The 24,243-nt window shown below is 36.9% G+C and overlaps 1 protein-coding gene across 1 annotated transcript in view; it reads left to right on the top strand.

Moving 5' to 3' along the window:
* Positions 1–24,243, top strand: part of MYO16 (myosin XVI) — a 384,245-nt gene that overhangs the window by 304,812 nt on the left and 55,190 nt on the right. Inside the window, exon 28 of the mRNA XM_085318127.1 lies at positions 16,934–17,036. Within this exon, the coding sequence (XP_085174253.1) occupies positions 16,934–17,036 (103 nt within the window). The remainder of the gene's footprint in view (positions 1–16,933; positions 17,037–24,243) is intronic.

The raw sequence follows: 24,243 nt of genomic DNA on the forward strand, positions 1-24,243 counted from the left end.
TTCACTGGTTAGAATGAGGAATGATTTTCTGAGATTTTCTTATACACTTAYAGAGTGGAAGTTGATAGACTTTCTCACTTTTAATTTTTCTCTTCCTTTGGTACCAAACCATTATTTCTAATGTTCCAACAGCCCATGGGAAAGTAGTATCTTATCTGTCTCTATGATTATTTTTCCTTCATCCTGACCTTTTCACTGTTGAGGTTGAGGATGCTCTGTGATTTCCATCCCCTGGATGGGCCGTGGTAGTGGCACTGGAGTGGCCTTCTTACAGACTTGGAGCACAAGCATGGAGCTACTGAGTGCTGAGCACTGAGCTTTCCATGAGCCACTTCTTGCAGAGCAGTGTGGATGCTGCAGAAGAGTTTAGCATCCTGAAAGATAATGGTTATTGTTCTTCAAACTGTAAGAAATATAAAAAATAGCATCAGCTTAATTTTTACATAAAGTCCCTCAGTCCCTCAGTCTAAAACAGGCATCCAAATACAATACAAACAGCTAAAATAAAAAGTCTCAGTTTGACTAGTATTGGTCACTGTAGACCACAGTAATATTGGTGTGTATGTGAACAAACTCCATCCCAAGTTATCTTGGAGCCAAGGGRAAAAAAAACAAGCAACCCGCCTCTCCCTGCAAAACTCCTGTTGCTGTAGATAAACAGATGGATAATTAGAGGTTTTGTAGAAACCTCATAGTTAATCTTCATTAACTCCTTCGATCATGAGCAGGAATAGGAGGTAAGAGACAATGAACACTTACTGATTACCTTATAGTACCTTATATATACTGGTAATAAGTTGGCCTCCAGTTTCTATGATACTTTCACATCCAGAAAGACCCATTATGCTCAGAGTCCCAGAGACAAACTACAGCTTCTATCACAGGGAATGAAAATGATGTTGTTTTGTTTTGTTTAAGAAATAATTAATTATGATTGTTTAATATTACTCTGATTTTACTGACAGAGTCTGAAAAATCAGGAAATAAAACACAGGCAAAGATGAAGGAGTTGTTCTTTATTATGAAGGAGTTACGTTCTTTACTGTGGGGAGCTGTGACCAAGTGAATGCTCTTAGCAAGTTCTAACCAGGCTGAAAAGGTTTAGTCTCCCATGGCTTACCCCAAGAGGCAAAGGAAATACTGCCCATGACTTTAGGGAGAAAGACAGTGTCAGCTAACAGAAGAAACACCCACAGGGAGAGATTAAAAATAGACAATTTGCTTCTCTCAACTCAGAGATGGATGCACTGGAGTGAAATGCAATTTGCCTATGCCTTAATCTTTTCTTGAAAGATTTATAAGAAATACAAATATAAATCATTTTTGGTGTATGCTGTTGTTCTGTGCTAGGTCCCTACTAAAAGAAGACTCTTCATTTTCRTGTGGGTTATCTTTTTTGGAGGGGAGGGTTTCCTCACCAGTTGAGCCGTATTAGCTATAAATTTGACCATGTGACCCCAGAGGGGGGAAAAAAGCCTACAGATGTAAAACACAACAGGCCTGTTATCTTATTGTAGTTGACCTATAAAAACTATCAGTCCAGGAACAAATGGTTTCAACCAAAAAGAGATGAAGGTAGCCAAATGTGTGCCCTTATTGGTGCCCATGAGAGGGTTACCCATAATTGTAAGAGTTTCACCTTCAGTGTTTGTCTTGAAGTATGCCTTTGATGGACTAAGTTTCAGTGAATGCAGCTTGTGGTTCACAGCTTCACTCAGGTCAGCTGCAAAGTGTTTTATAGTAGTACTGCAAGGAAATCTCTATCTCTCTCTCTTTTTTTTTTTTTTTCCCCTGGAGCTGAATGTACTGTGCAGTTCTCCTGGGCTTGCCTGGCCTGAGAAGTAAAGGATATTAATGGTGTGTCTGAAAGCACTATACAAAATCAGAGAGAATTTGTGGCCCAGATCCCAAACTGAATTCTCAAATGACAGTAAATTACTACTCTCCTCCCAGCCCCACTGCAGTTTTTGTCTATTTATTTTTAGGCTTTTGCTTATCGCATCAGTAATGTGATCAGAATTTTAAAAAAAATAATTAATGACAACTTTAAAAACAGAAGCTTTTTTGTGGGCAATTAGAAGACAGCATGTTTGAATTAGTGGCCTTTGTGGAAGAGGAATACTGTATCAGAACAACTGGATATTCTATGAGTAATAGAGACARTATCATTCCTTTTTTAATTGAATGAAATTAAATGAATTTGAATTAATGCCTAATTAGAGATAAATATGACTGTTCCCTAGGATATACTTCTGAATCATATTTGAGCTCTTTCAATAGCTAAAGAAAGAGTGTTGCTAAGGAAAGGTCATATTTTGCAAAAGCACCTCTTCCTGGGCTACAAARCTTAATCATTATTTCTATTGCTATCCTTTTGGATTCACCATTATRCCTCTGTATTATGAAAGTAGAAGTTGACAGCTGCTATCTAAACCCCTCAATCGCCAAGGTTCATTGATCAGAAGAGAAGCTTTGTGGAATTTTGGGTTCTTAAGTGGAAGCTGTGACAGTTACTGTCAATGAATATATAATAAAAATGGGAATTAATAAGGTCAGATGCTATTAAATGCTGTAAAAACAGGCAGCACCAATATAATTATAAAGTGATATATGTGATTTCAGGGGATGTGCCAACTCCAGCTGCAGTGTTTCTGCTGAATTTGCCTGCAGTGCTGGCTCAATTTCTAAAGCTCTTTGAGTAGAGAGACAGATACCAAGCTTTACCTTCTTTTTTAAAACAGAAAATATTGAATAACATGCATTTTGAACTTCAGGAAAATTTTACCTAGATCTTTAGCATTAAATTAYAAGAATCATTTATTGGACTAGATTTTGAAATTTCAGCTATAATTTTCAGACAAAGTTAAAGTGCAAATACTGTTGTAAAGAACTCAAAGATTCTAATTTGCAGCAAAAATTGTATGAATAGGTAAAATATCCTCAAATATCCTTTTCCTGGAGGAAAGAAAACAATAAAATAACCATATAAGTAGGAACTTTTCACACAGCTTTCTCAGACTCTACTGTTTTTTTCCAGTTTGTACACAGCTATTACAAAGGACCATAGATGATGGAATTTTTCCCTCCCAGCTCTTAAAATTAAACAGATTGATGTAGCRTGGTCTATGCCACCTCTTACGTAGCCAGGGGAAAACAAGTGCTACCAAATAGCAATTCAGCACCACCTAGCACAACATCCAAGTCAAAAATGTAACTGTCTGCAGGTGGCTGTCTCCTTCTAGTCACCAAGAAAGAGAGTCAAGATTGACTAGCTCAAGCATTTAGCATCTTGATATGTTAATTATAATCAAGTTAATTCTGCCTRAGATATCCAGAGAGCACTTTAGGAGGAACACATACGTTGTGTTCGTGGTATCTGGTGCAAGGGCAATGTGAGCGTCCAGTATGTGCTGTATTAGCGGTGTGGAATGGTGGGGCACAGAAGCTCCCCAGGGCACAGGCGGAGCCTGATTGCGCTAGCTTAATATCTAGGACCTAATCTCTTTGCATCAATTAATAAAATGGAAACTGGCTGACTTTTCTTGTCATTCACCTCACTTGGTGCTCGAGGAAGACATGTAAAAGCCATTTGGAATATAAATTTTTTAAAATAATGATAGTGATCAAGGACCCATCTAGAGTAATGAGCTGAGCTTATATTTCTTGTTCAGTGAAGGATAGTAATACAGTTGTTCAGGCATTTTCAGGAAGAAATGAGGCAGTGAGGTGCTCTGTTTCACTCATTCTGAACAATTTTATTTTGATTCCATCTTCCTCAATTTTGTATATCATTAGTGTGTTATAAATTTGATTATAAATTAAAATATTTTTCCCTTTTTTTTTTCTTTAATGAGATTCAGCAAGTTACTGAACTATATCCAATTCTTTGCTCTGCCCAAGTTTTGGGTTCTTTGGTCTGAGCAGAATTTATGAGCTCCCTTTTGCCTTAGAGATTGAGGTACAAATGCTGGACATAGGTCTTGTGTTTGAGACTCAGCTTAGCAATGGAGATTGCTAAATCCACTTGTACAGGTTCTGAAATAACAGCATCCCTGTTAGCCTTCCCTGCCAACTGTGGCACGTGTGCAGGCCTGCTGGCCCTCTGAGTAATCCTTATGGGATATGTGAACTGATTAGCAAATGCAGCCTTTCACTTAATAGCTTACAAAAGTTGCAGGATGTCTATGACAAACCATAAATTGTTCAGAAAGCCCAAATAATTGTCTGCTAGTGTGCTGTTCCTTCTCTTTGTTTCTGCAATTTTTGAATGTTCTTTAGAATTTCATCACTGCCTGACAGGTTTCCAGACTACCTTTTGGGGGTTTAACTCTTTCAGCTCCGTCTTGCCTCTTACATGATGGAGCTCCCATCCTGACTCCTATTACTGCTTGAGGAACAGCACAGAAAATTTTGTACTGTCAAGGAGAACCTATAAGCTATGTGTAGAATCATGTCTTAGTGTTATGGAAGGAAGACGTAGTTCTCTAGAACAGGATGATTCACCATTTCCGGTTCTCTTTAACAATRGCTTAAATTATATCAATCTAATCTTTTGTTTTCCCTATGCTTATACACACAACGAGTTCATAGCAATTGTTTTTGCTAACTGATATGACAGTGTCATGCATAGGTTTGGAGACATGGTGTTAGACCTTGTAATTATTATTTTTCATTTAATTGACTAATCTTATTCTCTCCTATGTGCAGAATACATTAAAATATATACATTATAATTCAGAAGCCATACTGAGCCAATTAAAATAATAAAAAACTTTAAGATTGTAATGTTTTAAAAATAGAAAGTTAAAGGATGTTAACACTCTCATTCTTTTTTTGTCTTAAAATAAATTTTAAAAAGATGGCAAAACATCCATTTTAATAGGAAATATTAGGGTTGACGGTATGAAACAATAATAATAGATTCATAACAGTGAGGATGAAAAAAGTACGTTCAATGCCTCTTCTAATTACAGGTTTTCCACTGATTTCATTATGAGGTTTTTCTTAGAAGTCATACTTAACTGCAGATCCTGAAATTTGCAGTTCTACTCAGGTCAGTGTTCATTGATACTGAAATGCTCTAATAGTGAATTTTAGTACAAAATCAAAATTGGCTTCAGAGTACTTTAGTCAGTGCAAACTCATCCAGACAGTTCACTCTGCTTGGGGATCATTTTGAAAAAAATACTCTTTACCCAGGAAAGTTTGTRTTCGTACTATCATTGCTTTATCAGAAATTGTCTGGCCTTCTGCAACTGGCATAAAGCCAGCATTAAGCCTATTGTAAGCTTTTGATCAAGTCTGCTCTGTTGGCACAGATGTGTTGTTAATGTTTGTGGCTCTTGTGTAGGACTCATTATTGCATGTCTGAACTTCCTTTGTCCAGAAGCTTTTTGGTGTTTTGATGTTTTTTGATGTTTTTGATGGATTTTTGACCTTTTTTTTGCTTTCCTCTCTTTCTTTTTTTGTTCCATGAAAGCTASCTTTCCAGGAAGCAGGGGAATGATAACGTTTTTTAAAAAATCATTTGTGAATAAAAAAAATGCGGCTAAACTTTTCAGATATTTGTGAGCAAGTTAGGGCATTAGTAAGACTGGTGTACTGAATAGACTGCAAAATGATAGGTCATCAGGCTGACTGGCCCTTTTATCTTTGCTGACTGTGATACTATATCATCACTCTTCCCATAAAGCAGTAGGATGATATATGCTATGATACCTTTAATCCTTGCAAGAAAAGCAAGGTATATTCTGGCTGGTGGTAAAAAGCAATGGCCCGTTAAATAAATGTAATGGTGCCAATTTGTACCAGTTGGCATTCTAGCCATTATGTAGGTTGTAGTTTCACAGTTAGATCTGGGAGTGATATTTCTGGCTGATATGATAAGTAGTGTGATCATTTTTGTTTGTGTTTCGGTAAAGGGAAGAGCACATTCTTTCAGAATGCAAGCAAAGATGAATAAATGAAATATTTTGAAGCTATCATTATGAGATCACTTTAAATCCACATTCATAAACATGGTGATGACTAATTTCCTGCAAAGGATGAAGGTCATCCACAAAGCTTAAAACAGTGCTTTTCAAAATGACCATCTCTTTGGCAGTTTCTGTAATCATCAAATTCTATAAAAAAATTGTTGTAATAATTGTATAAAAGAATAAAAAAGTGGAGGTCTTGAGCAGGAGATTCATTTTGTTAATGTGCAGCTAGGTAGAAAAGAAAAGAAAATTTAGTATTCTAATGTCAGAGACAAATCTTGGCCTTAGGCTTTCGTAAGTCTGGATCCACAGAGAAGTAGAGAAAACAGAACGTTACCATTTCTGTGAGGTTCAAATATGAATGATGCTCCAAAGAAATGTTAGGGTTTTCCTTTTTTCGTTCACAATATTAGCACTCCTTTGTCCTCAAACCTAACCTCAAACTATGCTTCTTGCCRCACTTGAGCGGGGGAAATGAAGCGTATCGTCTTTGTGCTTCTTCACCCAATCTCGCTCATAACGGTGTATGCTCTGGAATAATTTACAACAGTCTCAGGATTAGTCTAAATTACTAACCCCTTGCTGATGTGAGGGAGGATGCGAGGGACTGATTGTGCTGTAAGGGGGTGCCAGAGCTCAGAGCGCTATGACGTTGTCCCTGGCAAGCCACAGACATATATTATAGCTGGTGCACGTCGCCTAGGGATGTGCCTAGATGTAAGTGGGTATTTGGCACTGTCTTGGAGGCCATCGGCCATTTGAATTGTGTTAGTAGTAGTGTCATATTACGAACAAACTAAATTTCTCCATGTAGTAAACATATACTAAATGTTAGAATATATATTTTTTTACCTTCTTTAGGGGGTGTTTCCTTGTAGCTGTTTAACATTATTATCCCCTGTGTTCTCCTTAGGGCCTCCTTAATACTCAAAAAACAAAAAATAAATCTAGGATAACTAGATGTCTATAGTGATTCAACTAATTAGCCTGGAACTTAATTTATAGAGAAAAAATGGGTACTTTTAGCCTATGATTCAACTGACTTATTTTAGATTTAGCCATTGCAGGTATTTCACATGCTCAGTCTATAGCTATATTGATTCTCCTTTCTATGGCAAATAATTAGTGGATTTTAACAGGCTTAAAAAAAAAAACAAAAAACAAAAAAAAACTCCAGAGATCAACATTTTGGAGTTGAAACAGAAGCAGCTTTTGCAGTTACCGTACAGTATCATCAGTTTTTCAGCCCACAGAAGTAGCAGTATTGTACACGCACAGTATCAGTCCTTATGTTACACGTGGCAGAGCTGGACTGTGAGGATGATAATGCTGCTGGGGTTTCTGGGGTTTACCATCAGTGCAGCAATAAGTATAAGAGAAAATAAAGATTCTTTTTTTCACTGGAGTTTTCAAGGTAGATCAAGTATCTAGCATTTATTTACTCTGTATATAGAAGATAAAAATAAGTATTTCATCYAACTTGTTTGCTGGGCACCTTCTAAGTTTTAAAAAGACACCCTCATTTGTTAAAGCARTTGCAAATGCATGTGAGTTGTGTCATTCTCCTGAAATCAGCTGAATTATTCACGTTTGTCATGTACTTAGAGTTCTGCAGGATCAAGACTGACCTGGAGCAGGGATCCCTTGGGTGGGGGAAGGTGGGGATTAGGTAATTAAGTACCCAAATTAAATTAAATATACTTTTATTTCCTTCCATAAAAGGAAATAAAAGTGGCATGGTCAGTTTTAACTCTGGCAGTTCCTAGCTTCCAAGTATTTATTTGTTTTGCAATCTGAATAATCTTTCAGTGTTATCTAAATTTCGTTTAGTATGAAAATGTATTTCTAAAGCTTACTTAGCGGGGCTTCTAACAGAGAGTTTATTGTTTTCTGTGTTAGACTGATTCAAAGAGAAACTCAGGATATTGCTATTCCTTCATTACTAGTGGTATGAGAGTGATATTTTTTTCTGTTTTTTTTTTCCTAATTAGGTTTGTTTTCATATGTAATTATAGGTATACTGAGCAAAACAAATATCAGCGTAACCAAACTATTTCAACAGTTCCAGTAATTTTCTTTATTTTAACTAAAAGGAGTATCTCTAAAATTTTAAAATGTTTATTTCATTTCCAGAGTTACATGCCACCACTGGTACCTCTGTAACATGCAGCTCTTGCTAGCATTTGATGTTTCTCATCTCTCAAGATTAACTAAATAATTACTAAGTCAATAAAKAATCCTGTTACTCCATAATATCCTGATAATATCTACACATATTTTACATCCATGAATTTAAAAGCTCGTGCTGTTTCTAAATATGGAGAAATATTCCCATAGAGTGCTAAAATACCTCAGTACTGGATTCTGTCTAAAGGCCTGAAATACAAAGACTGATAAATTTATATCTGTGTACAAATACAAGTTCTTGATCRATATCTTAACAAGCTGCCTGAGGTCTGTGTGTCCATAACAAGTAGCTGATAACATTAAATGACTTTAGAACCTTGATATTTCAACCAAAATAATTCTTGRGTACCTCATAATTTGCTGACAGCACATAACGACAAAGATAATGGACATAGATTTATATATGGTAGTAAGAATTTTAGTTAAATGCCCACCATAGAAATAAAACTGTTAAAAGAAAATATTATCAGCCACTAACTTCTTCACAAATTCTTATACATTTCCTTTTAAGGAAATGCCTATTAAAATAATAAAGCTCATAATACAAACAAACTACCTCAGAGAATAAACACTTTAAAGAAGTAAATATGCTACACATTATTTTATGCTAATAGCAACATTTAGGAAGCTTAAATTATCCAATTATGGTGCAAATAGTCACATGGACAGGTTAATTTTACCATAAAACATAGTTTTTAAATAATTCCTATTTATTTATTGATTAATTCAATATAATTGTGTGCTTCCAGTGCCTAAAATAATGTGACTGTTTGCTCTGCACTACTTCTGTTCAGCTCATGTGACTTGTTTAAATGTAGTCCAGCTGCCCGACACTCAAACCCCACTGTGACTKTCCTCTTATTCTTTATTTCTGAGGTGTTGCAGCTGTTAAGTTCTTTCCGTTCATCACCGATATTCACTGCACCTTTTTTCCGCTTTTCTCACATCCTGATATTCCTTGAATCCCTTTAATCTTCAGTAGAAGAACCTGGAATGAAGTGAGACTGCTTAAAGCCAATTTTCCCAGCCTGACTGAAAGTATTGATACTGGTGCCATCTGAGAACAAACACAAAATCCTGTACAATTATGCACATAAAATCCTTTTACATAGATGAATGCCTGGATCTTACTCTGCTCTTAGATCAGCTTCGCACTAATTTAGCAACATCAATTTCAGCATGATTACTCCTGTTGCAAATATGAGCAGAACCTGATCCAGCATTGATACAGTAGCCCAAGAGAGCCTGTCTTAAAAAAAAAAATGGTGATTGTCTACAGTTTGTCTAAGCCCTGGAGCCCTTGGAACAGGCTTTCATCCAGGCTRATGCTCACAGGTTTTAGAGGGCGCAAGGGAGAAGAAGACACAGAAGACAGCAGAGGTAGATATCTTGCCTGTATGGACTAAGATCCTGAAAGTCTTCCTCATAATCCCAATGCTCTTTGTCTGAGCCCTGTCACAAGTATATTATGTGTTTCTGTTCTTATTTGGCCCTGAGCCGTGAGTTAGGGAAGGTTGCACACAAGAGAAAAAGAAAAGCAAAGAATTCAAGAATCATCTAGATCGATCATCAAACACAATCCTGTTTCCCCTTAGAATACRTTTTCCATTTTGTTTTTCCTTTCCACTTCTGCAATAAGTATCTATCCCAGAGTACTTCCAAATAGGCTGGGAAGTGCTTTCCTGGCAGCCAAAAAGCCAATGAAGCGGCATCCCATCTAGTGACAGGAGACCAAATGGGAAAGTGTACAAACCCACATTGGCTGCAACATTTCAAATCAGGGTCACATCAACTCTCTAAAAAGGTCTTATGTATTTTTCAGAAAAAAAAAATTGTGCAGTAAGGCTCTCTGCTTTACAAAATCTGTTTTTAGTTATTTCAGGCAGCTGCTTCTAGGCTTCCAAAAAAATGAGACAGGATCTGGGGCTAAACTTGTTCTTCTCTAGATATCCTGTGACGGTAAGGTGAGGGCAATGCCCGGACTCTGAGCAGGGACAGATACACAACACAAGGCACACTATGGTCGGTACTGGGCATTTATTACTCCTGCATCTGCTTGGGGGTTCCCCAGTGATTTYCCGATCAAGGCAATAAGGGTGCAGGAGAATCCCTGGCACCGCTGGGTGTTGGTCCATGGCAAGGAACACTGGACAGGGGCACTATATGAGGTTATTATGTGCTATGCACATGTGTATGTATATAGAGTGCCCAAACATGAGGATGAAGTTAGCTACGGAGAAAGCTAACTATCTGGAGGTAAATGTAAACATTTACAGAGTTAGAGGAAGTGTTCATGTAATAGGGCTGATTGTCTCTTTGGTGCTAGTATAATTCTGCATTAACGTGTCATTTTTGCCAATTTCTTAAATAAATATATTTTTACATTGCTTTATCAAGATAGAATGAGAATGTCAGCTTTAAGTAAGATGATGCAAAGGTATTGTAATGCAAATCTCTAGCAGATGTTGTGAATTCATTTTTTATTTGCATAGCTGAATCCACTAATCCCAAGAGCTGAACTATAATTTATATTCTACTTATTATTCTGCTGCCACATTGTCTGAGATGAGGAAGCCCCTGCTTAATTGCATAAAGTATATGAATAAATATTCTAGGATTAAGACACACACATCTTCGTTATTTCTTTTCTCCAGAAATTATAATTCAGATGTCTAGAAAAGATTGAAGGCAGTGAAACCTAACACAAAACCATAAAATTTAGGAAAAAAAATAATTTGCCCATCACAAAGTAAGTATCTTTACTTCAGGTATTTGTTTTAGCTTTTGTCCAGTCCGTATTAAAAAATCCCAAGTGGCAACGTCCTTTGCGTGGGTATTCTAGTTGAGTGGATTCCACCGCTGTGATCCTCCTTCGGAAGTCTGAACTGAGGTCTGCCTGGGGCCAGGCTGACCCATGGGCAGCCCTGTAGAATTTTGTCCTGAGGCTTTTCTTAGTTCTTTTCACTTTTATTTCTTAGTTCTTAATTTTGCCTTTCTATCTCAGTTATATACCATTTATGTCACGCTAAATATATTTTCCTTTTTTCATGAACATGTTAAACCATGCTATGTAGGCACCTATATCTCTTTGCATAAGAAATTAAGTTGTAACTGCTGGAGTAGAAAATGAGAATGTTTCAGCAGCTGGAAAGTTTCTGGCTTCCATTGCCTTATTGCCACTGGATTGTGGTAAAACTATGATACCTGATCAGTTTATCTTAAGGTCACTCTCAGTATTATTGCTTTCCAGACTTCTTTTTGTCAGTAAATATCTGTGTATCAGATTAACCCAGAGAGAATAAAGCTGTTTACATCTTTTTTTTTTTTTTTTTTTTTTTTTCCAAAATGAGTCTAATTTTATTTTCTCTATTAACTTTAATTTGTCTGCAGGTCTATTCGTTTAATCCCATGTTGTTCAATATCAATCTAAGCCAATAATCAGGATATTTAAAAAAATAAAACTGGTACCAGAGGCAGCTACTGTAAAGTTTTGATTCATTGTCTTATATAATTATTCATTGTTTCTGATCTATCAGGTAAATTACACTTCATGCATGTATGTTCACCTCTACCTGAATTCAGTTATTTTTATAAGCCTGTATGAAGCAGCTTCAATACAAAATGTTTCCTATAAAGGTGAGCCTTATACTGTATTTTTGTAATCCTATCACAGAAACAAAATGCAATATGTTTTGTCTGCTATGATCTGTTTGTTATAAAGGTATTTTTTTCTTTTTCCCATCCAAGGATTTATTCTGTCTAGAATTTTGAATATGTGCTATTGGTGTTAATATTTGGTGTCATATAATTGGAGATTTATATTATATGTATGTCATACAGAAATCGGCAGAATCAGGGTTCTTTTCTTGGAAACGATAGTACTCTATTTCCCTTTTTTTAATTATCTGGAATTTCCCCTGTTCCTCATATTTCAAAAATAATTAGGTTATTCCTTTAATAATAAAAAAAAAGATATAACACAGGAACTGGAATGAGTATGTATCATTTATAGATACATAGCATTAATCAAAATTCGATCCTGTCCTTTCCTGATGGCTATTTTTACAAGATTTTTAGTATGTGCAAATTTTCCAGCCATCCTTTCTTTTTCTTAAAAAGGGTTCCCTTTGCAGCAGATAGGGCTGCTAGATATTTCAGCTCTCACTTTATAGGTGTTTTTTTCCAAGCACAAATCATGCCTAACCCACTCTCCCATCCTTCCCAAATCTAAACAAACAAAGCTAAAAATTTTGAGTTATGAGCGCACAGTGACAAGTTTTGCAAACAAAGTCCATCTCTTTCACATATTTCACAGAAATAATAATACATCAATCTGTTACTGGCTGTCAAAGAAAGAAAAGAGGAAGTTTAGGAAGGAATAAAAGAGAATTTAGCAAGACAGTACAACCTGGTTTTACTCCTTTCTGATGATAATTTTTACATTTTTTAGGAGAATCACAGGATACAAATTAGTTTTAATCCTCTTCTTTAATGCATTCCCTTTTGAATTTGTATTGACAGAATCCTGCCATTTTAACTTGGCAAACGCAATACACTGTAATAAACAAAAGAAAGAGAAAATGAAACTGCAACATAATGAATTACAGTGACAGAACTGATTATTCTTCCTTGTATAAGTTGTGTTTGAATGTTTAGAACTGTGTTACTTAGCATTGCTATGAGGCAGCTACAAGCTAACCGTACAYGATTTTCATTCTTTAAATAGCAAGACAGAGAAGCAGTGAGAAGAAGATGCTTTCAGGAATGATTTGAGTTCTAGTGTTCAAAACTATTACTGAGTGTATTTGGATTGCAGTCAGTAGATAAATCTGACTTCATCAGTTTGGGGTTTTCTTTTTCTGGGCAAGAGAAAAGATTATAATCCTCATAAAAAGATTAGCTAAATCCTGGTGGGGAGCTGGTCTGAGGCATTAGTTTGAGGACTTCTACGTGGTTTGCTCAAGCTGTTGATGTGGAGCTCCTTGTTTTCATGCCCTTTGTATTTGCCCTGTTCTTTCCATTAGTATCTGCCATCGTGTTGATGTGCTATTGAAACCGAGTGCGTGGTGTTTATTTCAATGCTTAAAGATTCGCTGCGCATACAGAACTGGGAGTACAGCCCTACAGCTTATTTGTGCGCTCCCCGTGTAAATCAAAGAGCGTGCGGAGCCTGGGAATGATACTGCAGGCTACTGTGCCAGAACCTGAACTGGGCGGTATTCAGTCTCAGTAAAAGGCAGCCTGCTGGATCTTGTCAGCTGCGCACTTAGGGAAGTGAGGGAGAAAATGATCAGATAAAATGCTTATCTGTGAAGGCCCGACCGAACTGAGTTTTCCATATTCACCAGCTACCTGGAGGTATTGGCAGCAGTATTTAGTCTGAACAAACAGAAATTCTCCCTGATAAAGTACATCATTCAGAAGCAGAAAGAGGTCAGAGCACCGCTCCTGCAGCAGCTCAGGTCTTCTGCTGAGGTGTGGAAAAATGATAGGGTGGGAAGAGGAAAGTGCAAAGCCCTGTGGGCAAAGCAGAGGAAAGTGAGGCTTTGCTCAGGCTGAATTCCTGCGGCAAGGACGGAGTTGGGGAGCGCTCCCCTGGCGATAGCGTATTTCCTGTCTCAGCTTGGAACAGGAAGGTGGATGTACGCAAAGAGGTCTCATGTCTCCTAATCGGCTCTAGATTAGTGCTGATGTGGTGATACGGGAGTGTGTGGGGAGATGTTTCAGTTCAGGCCCTTATTTCTCCCTGGTTTTGGGATTCATTAATGAATGAGGTCCTCTGACTAGGCCATGAARTCTTGGGTTTTGTCTGCTTTTTCACTTGCCGAGGGGAGAGATTCACCTCATCTAAYGTCCAGTGTCTGTACGGGAATGAATAGCATAGACTGCCTTTGTACTCAATGGGAAGAAATGGGGTCTTACATTACACAGTCCATCTGACCGTATTTTAAACATCAKTATTACAATAGGGTAAATTAAACCCTTATAGTGCCTTCCACTGACCCTTAAGAAAGTCCAGACAACTAACTCATCAATCTATGTTTATCTGACATGAATTCTGCTTKATTAAACTGTTTTCTAACAAGGTAGCACTGAATTTGGTCACTAGGTCCCTCAGGAACCTTTCTAAYGGCTTACACTCAGCATTATTTTGGTGGATTAACATATATGACATGCCATTTAAGAGGCAGCCTGTTTTTTAATCAGTTTTGGTGATTCATGTCAGAACGAGCTAAGGCTGTGGTTGTGGCAGAAGAGTTCTCTGGTAAGGGAAAGTCTCAAAGTCTCTTCAGATTACATTTCCAGAGAAGCAAGACCTGCTGTTTGCAAGCAAACTCAAGTTATCTGTACAAGACTGCTGCATGAATTCAGTGTCTATTTATTAGTTTGCTGTGATATAGTGTTTGACCAAAAAAAAAAAAAAAAAAAGTTTTCTTTGCTATTCTTGAGGTTGTGAAAGGGCTAAGTTTAAGAGGACAGTAAATTATTGTGTCTACATGGTTACACAAGCTTCATTTCACAGTAGAAAAGATTTGATACTTGAAGTCATTTTGATAATAACGTACAGTTTATTTTAAGTTTTTGTTTATTTTTTATTTCTAATAAACAAAATATAATTTTGTTTATTATCAATTTTATTTTGCTTTCTTTTTATCAATGGGTTGTATAGCCAATATCATGTTTAAAATACAGTAAACCCCTGAACCAAAACTGTATGGTTTGTTTTTCATCCAAAAAGAAAAGTAATACTGAAAAAATTTGAAATACTTTAAATGTTAATACTTAAGATGTAATTGTTAATTTGAATCATTAATAGTTGAAATTAGGTACAAAAAAAGATAAAGCTTATGTTTACACAGCCACTTCTGTCTAGGATAAATGTGGGCTGCCACCAACAGGTGTAGTCTGCCCATCGCCACTTACCCATTCTAGTTACTTCCCTGATGCCAGCAGCAGGATTTGCAGAACTGATCTRAGAGTCAGTTCAAGGAACCAATCTGGCTGAAAACTAGCTGCACTTTTTTTATCATTTTTGATTGATCTTCAGCAGCCATGCAGTCTTATACACAGTTGAAGTGATGGTGAGGCTGTGGTCTGARATGCCAGAGGATGATATTACCAAGGATAAAGGTGCTTCTTCATCCTGGCTGCTTAGTTAGCCAACATATCTGTACACAATAGACAGGAGAAAYGAGGAAGTTCTGTTAGTCTCATTCTGCAGATAAGTATGTCAGACAGGTAGACCTCGGAGTGAGATTCATCTCAGCCACCCACAATGCAGGCATCYGGTTTAGACTTTTCTTCTAAGCTCCATATATAGTCAGTAGAGGAGGGTACCTCCAGAGGGCAATCTATCCTTACTTAAGAAAAATGTCCATGATGCATTGAATAAATCTCCCTATGGAGATACCCATCTCCAGAGATTATAGAGAGCACGAGATGACTAACTCTGACTAGGAGCATAGCTTTCAGTGGCTAACACAGAGGGAGGCAGATTCTGTTCCAAGTGATTTGTTCTGTTCCTAGAGATTTGTGGCAGAAGTGGGAAATGAATTTAAATTTTCATTAGTTCTTTCTCCTCTATTACCATAACAATTAGTTTATTTTCTTTCTTTAATCTAGAGCCTACTTWAGAAGGGAATTGTGAACTCTACTTGGAGTTCTAGGATGATGTGATATAATTTCAAAGGCTTTTAAGGGTTGGGGGAATCAGTAGATCATTTTCATCTGGCTGCTTGTATAATACCAGTTGTATGAAATGTTTGTTTATCCTTACTYTGAGTCTTGCCACTTGTATAGATCTCAAATAAATCCAATCTAAGATTAGAATTTCAGCCTTTTGCATTTTAATTTGATTCTTTTTCAGGAATGAGGTATATTCCTTTAGGGTTCTACAGTGAGTGAGCTGACCACTTTCACAGTTGCTTTTTTATGTTATGAGTCAACCTTGAATCATTTTTGTTTCAGTCAGCAGGTGGTAAACTGACTGTGTTTCAAGCCTTCTAGCAGTTTTTCTCTCTAACACCTCTGATTCTTCATGATGCTGAAGAAAATCCAATTGTTATAAGTATGGAAATCAGATGGCCCCAACCTTAACTGCAGTCCATAATGCAAGCACCTTGACCATCCAGCTAGCTGAACTGTCAGGAAGCTAGGGTCTCCTGGTTTCCTACTGCTAATCTGAGCATTTACTAAATAGTTTTTTTCTAGAATTTTCTGTCTTTGAAGGTACTCTGACATTGCAATCAAATCTCCTCTTGATCTTTTTTCAGTAGTATAAATTGATTGAGTACCTTAAAGTCCCTTTGCTATAAGACATTTTGTTCAAATCCTTCAAAATGAAAAAAACAGATTGATGGAAAACATTTTTATATTACATAACAATGTCACTATCATATGAATTACTTCTTAATAGCCGCATGTAATGTGGCTGAAGTACTGAAAAATATTTGTGTCCTTTTACTGACCTGATTTGATGATGATAAAAATCATTGATGAGGCTTTGTATTCTTTCTGCATGGATTTTCCATGAGACATCAAAAGAACCAGTAAGAAGCAAATCTGAGTTTTAGTCCTTACTTGTCCCACACCATTATTAACCAAGGTCATGTCTAACAATATAAAAGATTTGAAGCAAGTGACCTTCTCTGTTTTCTTCACCCATAGYGGAATTCTGAGCTTCCAGTTTGGATATCTCTTTGAAAGCCAGAGGAAAACTGACAGTGTCGGCCAACATAGAGTAACTCTACTTCTCCTGATTTTTATAGGTATAAAGATTTGGCTGATACAGCAGCAGGAGAGAAGAAGAAGTTGTCTGCCAAAGAGAGATGTCGTCTTGTTCTTCAGCAGTGTAAATTACAAGGCTGGCAGGTTTGTGATCTACAAAGCAATTAAAATATCATTCTTTAAACAAGCTAGCTGAGTCACTTCCATTGTGGGAAGCTACCAGATCCTTTGCAGCAGTATATTCTTTTGACATTTATTATCTGCTTTGGAATAGAATCAAACTGATTTTCTGAATTTTCTAGCATAAAGTAGCTATGATCATTGTGTCAAAAAAATCAGTGTATTCTTGTGAGAAGCAGAAGAGTTCAATTAAGCATGTACATTTTATGGATTTACAACCAGGTTTTTTAAGGTGTCTAGGTGAACATTTTTTTAGTGCTGGAGTGATTTTGTGCTTTAATGCAATTTCCAAATTACAAAAAGATCTGCATGCTCTTTTTATGTAAGCCAATGCACCAGATGTTGTACAATGAGTACAGGAATGGGAGACACTCAAAACATCTACTTAGGTCTTCGCATATAAGCAGTGCCTGTGTAGGCAACAACTAGCTGATTCAGAGCTAGAATTAGGTACCTAGGATCTCTGTACTTCAGCAAGCAAATAAAAAAAAATAAGAAAAAAAAAAAGAAAAATTCAATAAGAAGCTCTTAACTTCTCATCTTATCTCTTTACCTTGTTTATAACATATTTAATCTTTTTATAACATATTTAATCTTTTCCAGGATGAGGATTGGAAAGTGGATACCTCCACTAATTCAGATAACTCAGTTGTCATAGAGTGGTTTTGTAGTTGAGCAGGATTTATTTCTTTAAGATCCAACTTCAAAAGAAACCAGAGTTCCCATGTACTGTATATAAGCTATTGTATAGAAAGGAGGCTTTCTGTAGCTTAGTGTATAGAATATTCACCTGGACAGCATGAGAGAGAGCATCCAGACCAGTTTCAGGAGCAGGTATGAACTGTAGGGACTGGCTAGTGGTTAGGGCATTCCTGTAGGCTTTGGAAGCATAGCTTAAAGGAAGGGGTTAGCATAAGTCTTCTAAGTYGTTTAAGACCTCAAAGCATTAAGATGTCCAGAAAAAAAAATCTGCAACTATTTCTGAAGGGCAATGACTTTGTTGGACTCAGTGCTGTGGATATTTCTCAGTGGTCCATATGACAGTCTCTTCAGTTACAATAGGAAAGAAGGTAACTGCCTTTCTAGATTGGGGRCACACATGCCTGGGCACRTGTGCCTGGACACATAAGAATTTTYTCTTGGTCAAAATACTATTTAAATTCCATTTTGGTCATTARAGTGTGTAATGGGCACATATTGTCATATTGTCCAACTGCCTATTAATAGCATACAACAAAAGGAAATATCCTGACAAAAGAGAAGTATTAAAATGAGCTTATTGTCCCTATCCATRTCTCTTAATTCAACCAGAACCTGCATTTCATTATTAACTTTCTAGAGTATATTCTGCAACCTTGCCACGAAGTTCCCTAGAAAAAATCTATCATTAATATATAGAAGTTGTATCTGAGCTCCYAAGCACCTGGAGCTGAGGGTAACACTAGCCTTCAGAACTTTCGTTGGGGCTACAAGTTTGACATTTGGGAAAAGCTGAGTAATGATAACCACACATTGTGCTCCAAAAAGCACACAGCAGGATGTCTACGTAGTTTGTTTCCCCAGGAGCCAGTAACAGTATTACAGCCTGAAAAAAAGTAGCTGGCTTTCGGTGAGGAGTAGTGATTCTATAGTGACTGACATTTGAAAACAAACCTGAAACCCTGAAAGACATGAATATAAAAAGGAAATTGCAAAATAGAATCTCTCTATCRTGCAGGGGACTGAAGGTTGTGATCTTGGGCAGGTTTTAGAGGTTCTGCCTCCAGAATAATATTAACACCATGAAAAGTGAGGTGTACAGAACTACAGCAGTGTGTAATGCATTGTCCGTCAAAACAGAAAAGCACAAAACTTCTAAAAGCTGCTAAGCAAGTTAAATGGAATAGGAGGATTTGGGGATGAGGGTTATACCATTGTCACTTGGTACCTAAGAGGCACATAGGAACAGGATAGGTGAAAAGGAACAAGGTCTGAAAAAATGAGTGACCTCCTTACACCTTCTCCAAACCACAGAGAGCTATGACAAACAGATGAAAAGATGACAATGGCAGAAAAAAAAGAACTAGGACAAAAAACATTCTAAATCSAAAGAAATTTCTTACAGACAAATGCCCAGTGAATACCAGCTTGACACTAATGTAGTAGATGATACAAAACCATATATCCAGATCTTCAGCATTAGTGACTAACGTCTGTGTCACATAATCTCTCTTTCAATTATCTTTTTTGATTCATTTGACTAATCACGAAATTTGAACAGTCTAAATGAGGAAGCTTATACAATCTGCAGTTGTCATGGGTGCCCTCCTCTGTACTTTTACAGCAGAGGACTTGTTTAAAAAAAATAAATAGAAGAGGAGAAAGAGGGAGAAAAAAAGAGAAGGAAAAGAGGAATTAGAAATCCAACATGATGTCAGCTACCACATCTAAAGAAAAGGAGTCATTTGTAGATGTGTTACTAAAATTACTAAAAGGAGTCATTTGTAGAGTATTACTAAAAGTTATCCGAAAGGTCGGAGGTTGCATGTATAACCAGTTTATTCAGCCACTATTGCCAGCAGTGATTACTTCTATTGCCAGCAGTGATTACTTCAAATGAATCACTGCTGAAGCTGAAAATCTATCTGCTGCAAGGGTTTATTAGTAAGTCAAGGAGTGTCTTCCCCAGCAGCACTGTTACCTGTCCTTACCTGAAGGGCAGTAGAAGATTCAGTAGATAGATATACCAACAAATAGACAGACAAATAGACAGGAAGAAAGAAAAAAAAGGGGGGGAAGGGGAAGGGGGAGCGAAAGGGGAAGGGGAAGGGAAAGGAGAAGGAGAAAGGGGAGGGGAAGGGGGAGGAGAAGGGAAGGGAAAAAGAAAAGTAAAGGAAAGAAATGAAGGAAGAAAGAAAGGAAAGGAAGGAACGAAAGAAAGAAGATAATGAAGTTTTGCAGAAAGCAACACACATCAAAACCCAACCTCCTGCTTATATGTCATCATCAGAGTTCACTGGTAAAGGAGGGRAAAAAAGGAAAATGTGGACTCTATAGCTGGATGAATCTGGAYGATATATTATTTAACCTCCTTGTGAGAATGTACCTCACTATCCCATTTTGTGAAAGGTGATATTAAGTTGAGAGGCAAGGGAAGTAAATCTATGTTCTGGAGTGAGCTCCCAAAAATGAGCAAAGAAAATGGTTTCTTTATTTTCTACTTGACAATTTTTCTTTGCTTTCTCACATAACTTGTGTTTGGAGAATGTTTTCTTAATCAACAAAACAACAAAACCTAGAGCCTGCTCACAGAATGGGTTCTTCTTCTTCTTGTAAATGCTGCTATTTGCTTAAAAATAGAAAGCAGATGAACAAAATCCAAGACCAGAATCCAATCATGGTTTATTTTCTGCTGTCTTGTAGAGCAGAAGAACAAACACTATCAGCTAGCCAGGGTCTGGTGCTTGATTCAGCAGCTTCTGTGTTAGAAGAAAGTATTTATTAGAGAAGTGTTGATAGATTTATGAAATGTTGCTGTTTCTTGGGTAAGCTGAGCTGGAGATAACTAAACTAGGACAATAAAATAGCTGTTTCATTGAAGCTGACATACAGTGCAGTTTCAGTCATGCACTTAGCTTAAATAGTAGAATTATGAAAGTGCAGAGCTATTATGTTTTTACATCCTGACTCTGTGTGCAGCCTAGATAAGGTCTTCTTTTCAGTTTAAATATATACTTGATCATGACAAGCTTAGCTACTTGCTATGACTTTTAAGCATATCTTATGTAAAAGAAAATCAGATTTCTAAATCAAAACAAACCATTCCTACTCCAGACAGMGTGAAAGTAATAACTTGTCTAACTCCCAGAGAAGTCAGTGAGAGTTTTGCCATTAATAGTAGAGGGAGCAAGATGATAATCTAGTAACTTTAGAGTCAAATTCAGTGAAAGTACTGATGGCTCAGCACAGGGCTACAATACAGGAGATTCTCTTAGCTCCCAGAAATCTGATGGCCTTTACRTTAGCCAGTCCACATTTTCTTTACTCTGCTCATTTATTGCCATTAGCTAAGGAAATCCTATAGTTCCAGCAGCATGACTAGCCTGCAAACTTTATCACAGTTAGGGAGAAATACAGGGCACAAACAGTCCTTGGCGTCCTCTTACTGACAGAAGGAAGCTTTCATTTATTTGGATTATCATTCCTCACTATTGAGCTTGCAAATATTAATTCAGTAAAGGAGAGTTAGCTCTTAGGTTACTGGGCTTTCTCATCAAAACTTGGAGTTTTACATTTTGTCTAGTTAAGGTCAGTGGTCTGCCGTTAGTGCTGCTAAATTACTTAATCTTGCTAAAATGCAAACAACTTGCATTATACGAAAGGTGAAACAAAGCATCAGTTTAAAATGCTCTCATTCTACAGTGTAGCTTTTAAGTGCAAGAGCTGCAAGGACCAGACTTCACTAAAAGTACATCTTTCAGCCTTTGACTTCTAGAAATACTCGTCTGGGTAAATATAGGACTCTTTATCCAAAATGCTTTGTGTGAATTTATCCTTACAGTTTTTAGCCTGTTTGTTCTAATCTACAATGATTTCTTCTTATTAATGGCATTGAATCCTGAACTCCATAGATTGCTTGTTTTGGAAACAGTAACACAGGTCTTAAGTTTGAATGAGATGATCCAAAATAGTCCTAAGACRTGAAATAAGCAGTGCAGGTCAGTCAGAATGTTTTTATGAAGCTCCAAAATCAGCATCAAGTAGTTGAATGAGACAGATACTCTGTGTTGCTACCCATCTGCATTTATTCACCTACAGACACTGCAGTAGTTGTTTCAGAAGTCTGCAGTGTTTCTGGAGAAATCGTCCTTGCCATTTTGATGATATATTATAAAACTTTTTCCACAGAAGAAGAATACAAAAACAGAGAATAAGTCTTCAATAAAGGGAATTCCCAGAAGTCTCTCTAGAGATTTTATGTTCTTCTTAAGTCCTAGAATTGCAGAAGGAAAATGAAGAATCTGATCCATAAGTTCTTACCAGGCACAGAGAAACATCATATTTCATTATTGACCTGCAGGTGTTTAATATATTGATTTTGATACAGCTGTCTTTAAATATTTTTGATCTTCAAGACGTTAATATACATCTTGAATATTAGCATACCAGAGGCCTTTCTTGAAAAAGTATATTTATGATTTAATACAAAAATATAGCACAGAAGTGACAGRTGATTAAATCAGAAAAATGAGCAAAAGCATATGAAATCATATATATGTAAATTGTATGCTTAATTCACAACAGAGTTTTTAAGTTATTGTTTAAACAATACTGTTTATTTTGGCTTAAAATGAAAGTAGTTATGCTACATTGAAATACAAATTGCTTTGTACTTAATATGATAAAGAATTTGGTTACTTTGCAAGCAATGTAATATAGAAGAGATTCTTAACTCTTTTTTCCCCCCGAGTAGGAAAACTTTGAGTACTCATAAAATGGATGTCCATTTATTCATTTATCATTTGGTAATCATAACTGTCCTGGAAGTAAATGTGCCTTTCTGTTTTGAATGTCTTATTTGAAGAGTCCATTTCTTTTAGCCAATTTTAAAATTAGATAAATTATGAAGATCATATGAAAAAAATAATCTCGGGAAGATTTTCCAGACTAACCTTAGATGAATAAAACACCATCATCTATATTTCCTTACTTTGAATTGTGTCAGCAAAACTACGTTGTCCAAGTAGCATATCCCATTATGTTCTTGGAAATAATGTGCTAGCAGCAGAAGTGGCCCCTGAGCATATTTCAGCCTCACCAATATTACTGATTACCTGGCCTGAGCTAGATGCTGCCTGCAAGCTTTCTTAGCAACTACTTGTGCCACAYAGTACAGGTCCATCCTGTCCCCTGGGCCTAAGAGATCCTGGTGGGATGGATCATTCATCTGGACCTCAGAACACTCACAGGCTCTCAGTCTTTCAACACTGAGCCCTACTCTTGGTTCCTCTTATCTTTTGTTTCCCTCCACAATATATTCTTCCATTCCGCCAGCCCCCATCAGAATTTGCTTATGGTCACTAGTCTTGGAAACTATTTTCTTCCTGAGGTTTTTTGCATCCAAATCTGCTTTCAGGTCTGGGTTCCAAGGTTTTAATTCACRGCTGATTTTCTCCATTTGCCTTCCCTTGGCCCTTTTCTCTCCTTCTCCTCTCTTTCTTTATTTTCTGGATACTTCACTTAATACTCTCTTCTGACCTTGATCTCTTATTTGTCTGGTATTAGTTCTCCAGCCTCCCACCTCACAGGTTATTTTCTCCACCATTGCTATTCTTGTTGCTGTTACCTGCATTTCTCGGCTCACACACAGAGACACTTCCATGTTGTTTCTTTCAGTACCTATGCCTATTTCTAGAATTTTCAAATAACAGAATTAGAGGTCCACAGTATAGAGGTCCTTTGAGATAAAACTGGAGTAGTGTTTTCTCCACTAAGGGTCTCTTAGATGCATTTTGTATTTTCTGTACATTTCCTTTCCTGTGCTGCAGTCCTTTTCGTCATCTCACGGGTGCAGAGAACTGTGAGATTTGTACAATTTTTGGTAATGTACCTTTGTTCCATCCTTTCCCAGAGCTGAATGACAGTTTTTCTCTTGAAAGTCCAGATCCTGACACATACTTGCRTAAGTGCTTAGTGTTACATGTGTGGATACTGGGCCGCTCACCTACCTCACATTAAGGCCATACATAAGCTACATTAAACTAAGGGTTTATTCAGMGTGTGCCGCTGTGTAAGGTCAGTAGTTTGCCTGAAACAAATGAGGACTCTTCAACTGCGTAAAGAAAAGCTAACAAATGAAGCAGAGAGAGTAAGCTTTTAAGAATAACATTTCAGCCCTTGTAAAAGATCAGTCCCCTGTAAATTTGTTTGTCATTATAATACTTTTGCAGACATATACACTGCAAAAAGACACATTTTACAGTAGTTCCAGGGCTTTTTTTCTACATTTCATTAATGCACTGTGAAAATGTGTGTCATTGTGTAAAATATCATTAGATTATAGTTCTCTGTCTTTTGTGGGTAGCTATTTTGAAAGTACTGCCAGAAACACACAGCACTCCCACAAATTGCCTTTTTTAAACTAAAGAACAGCTTTACAGATTCCCTTGACACCTATTAAGTATGAGTTAAT

The sequence above is a fragment of the Rhea americana genome, unplaced genomic scaffold, assembly GCF_003343005.1.
Source record: "Rhea americana isolate MKP2758 unplaced genomic scaffold, rheAme1 scaffold_52, whole genome shotgun sequence".
In the NCBI taxonomy this organism is placed as follows: Eukaryota; Metazoa; Chordata; class Aves; order Rheiformes; family Rheidae; genus Rhea; species Rhea americana.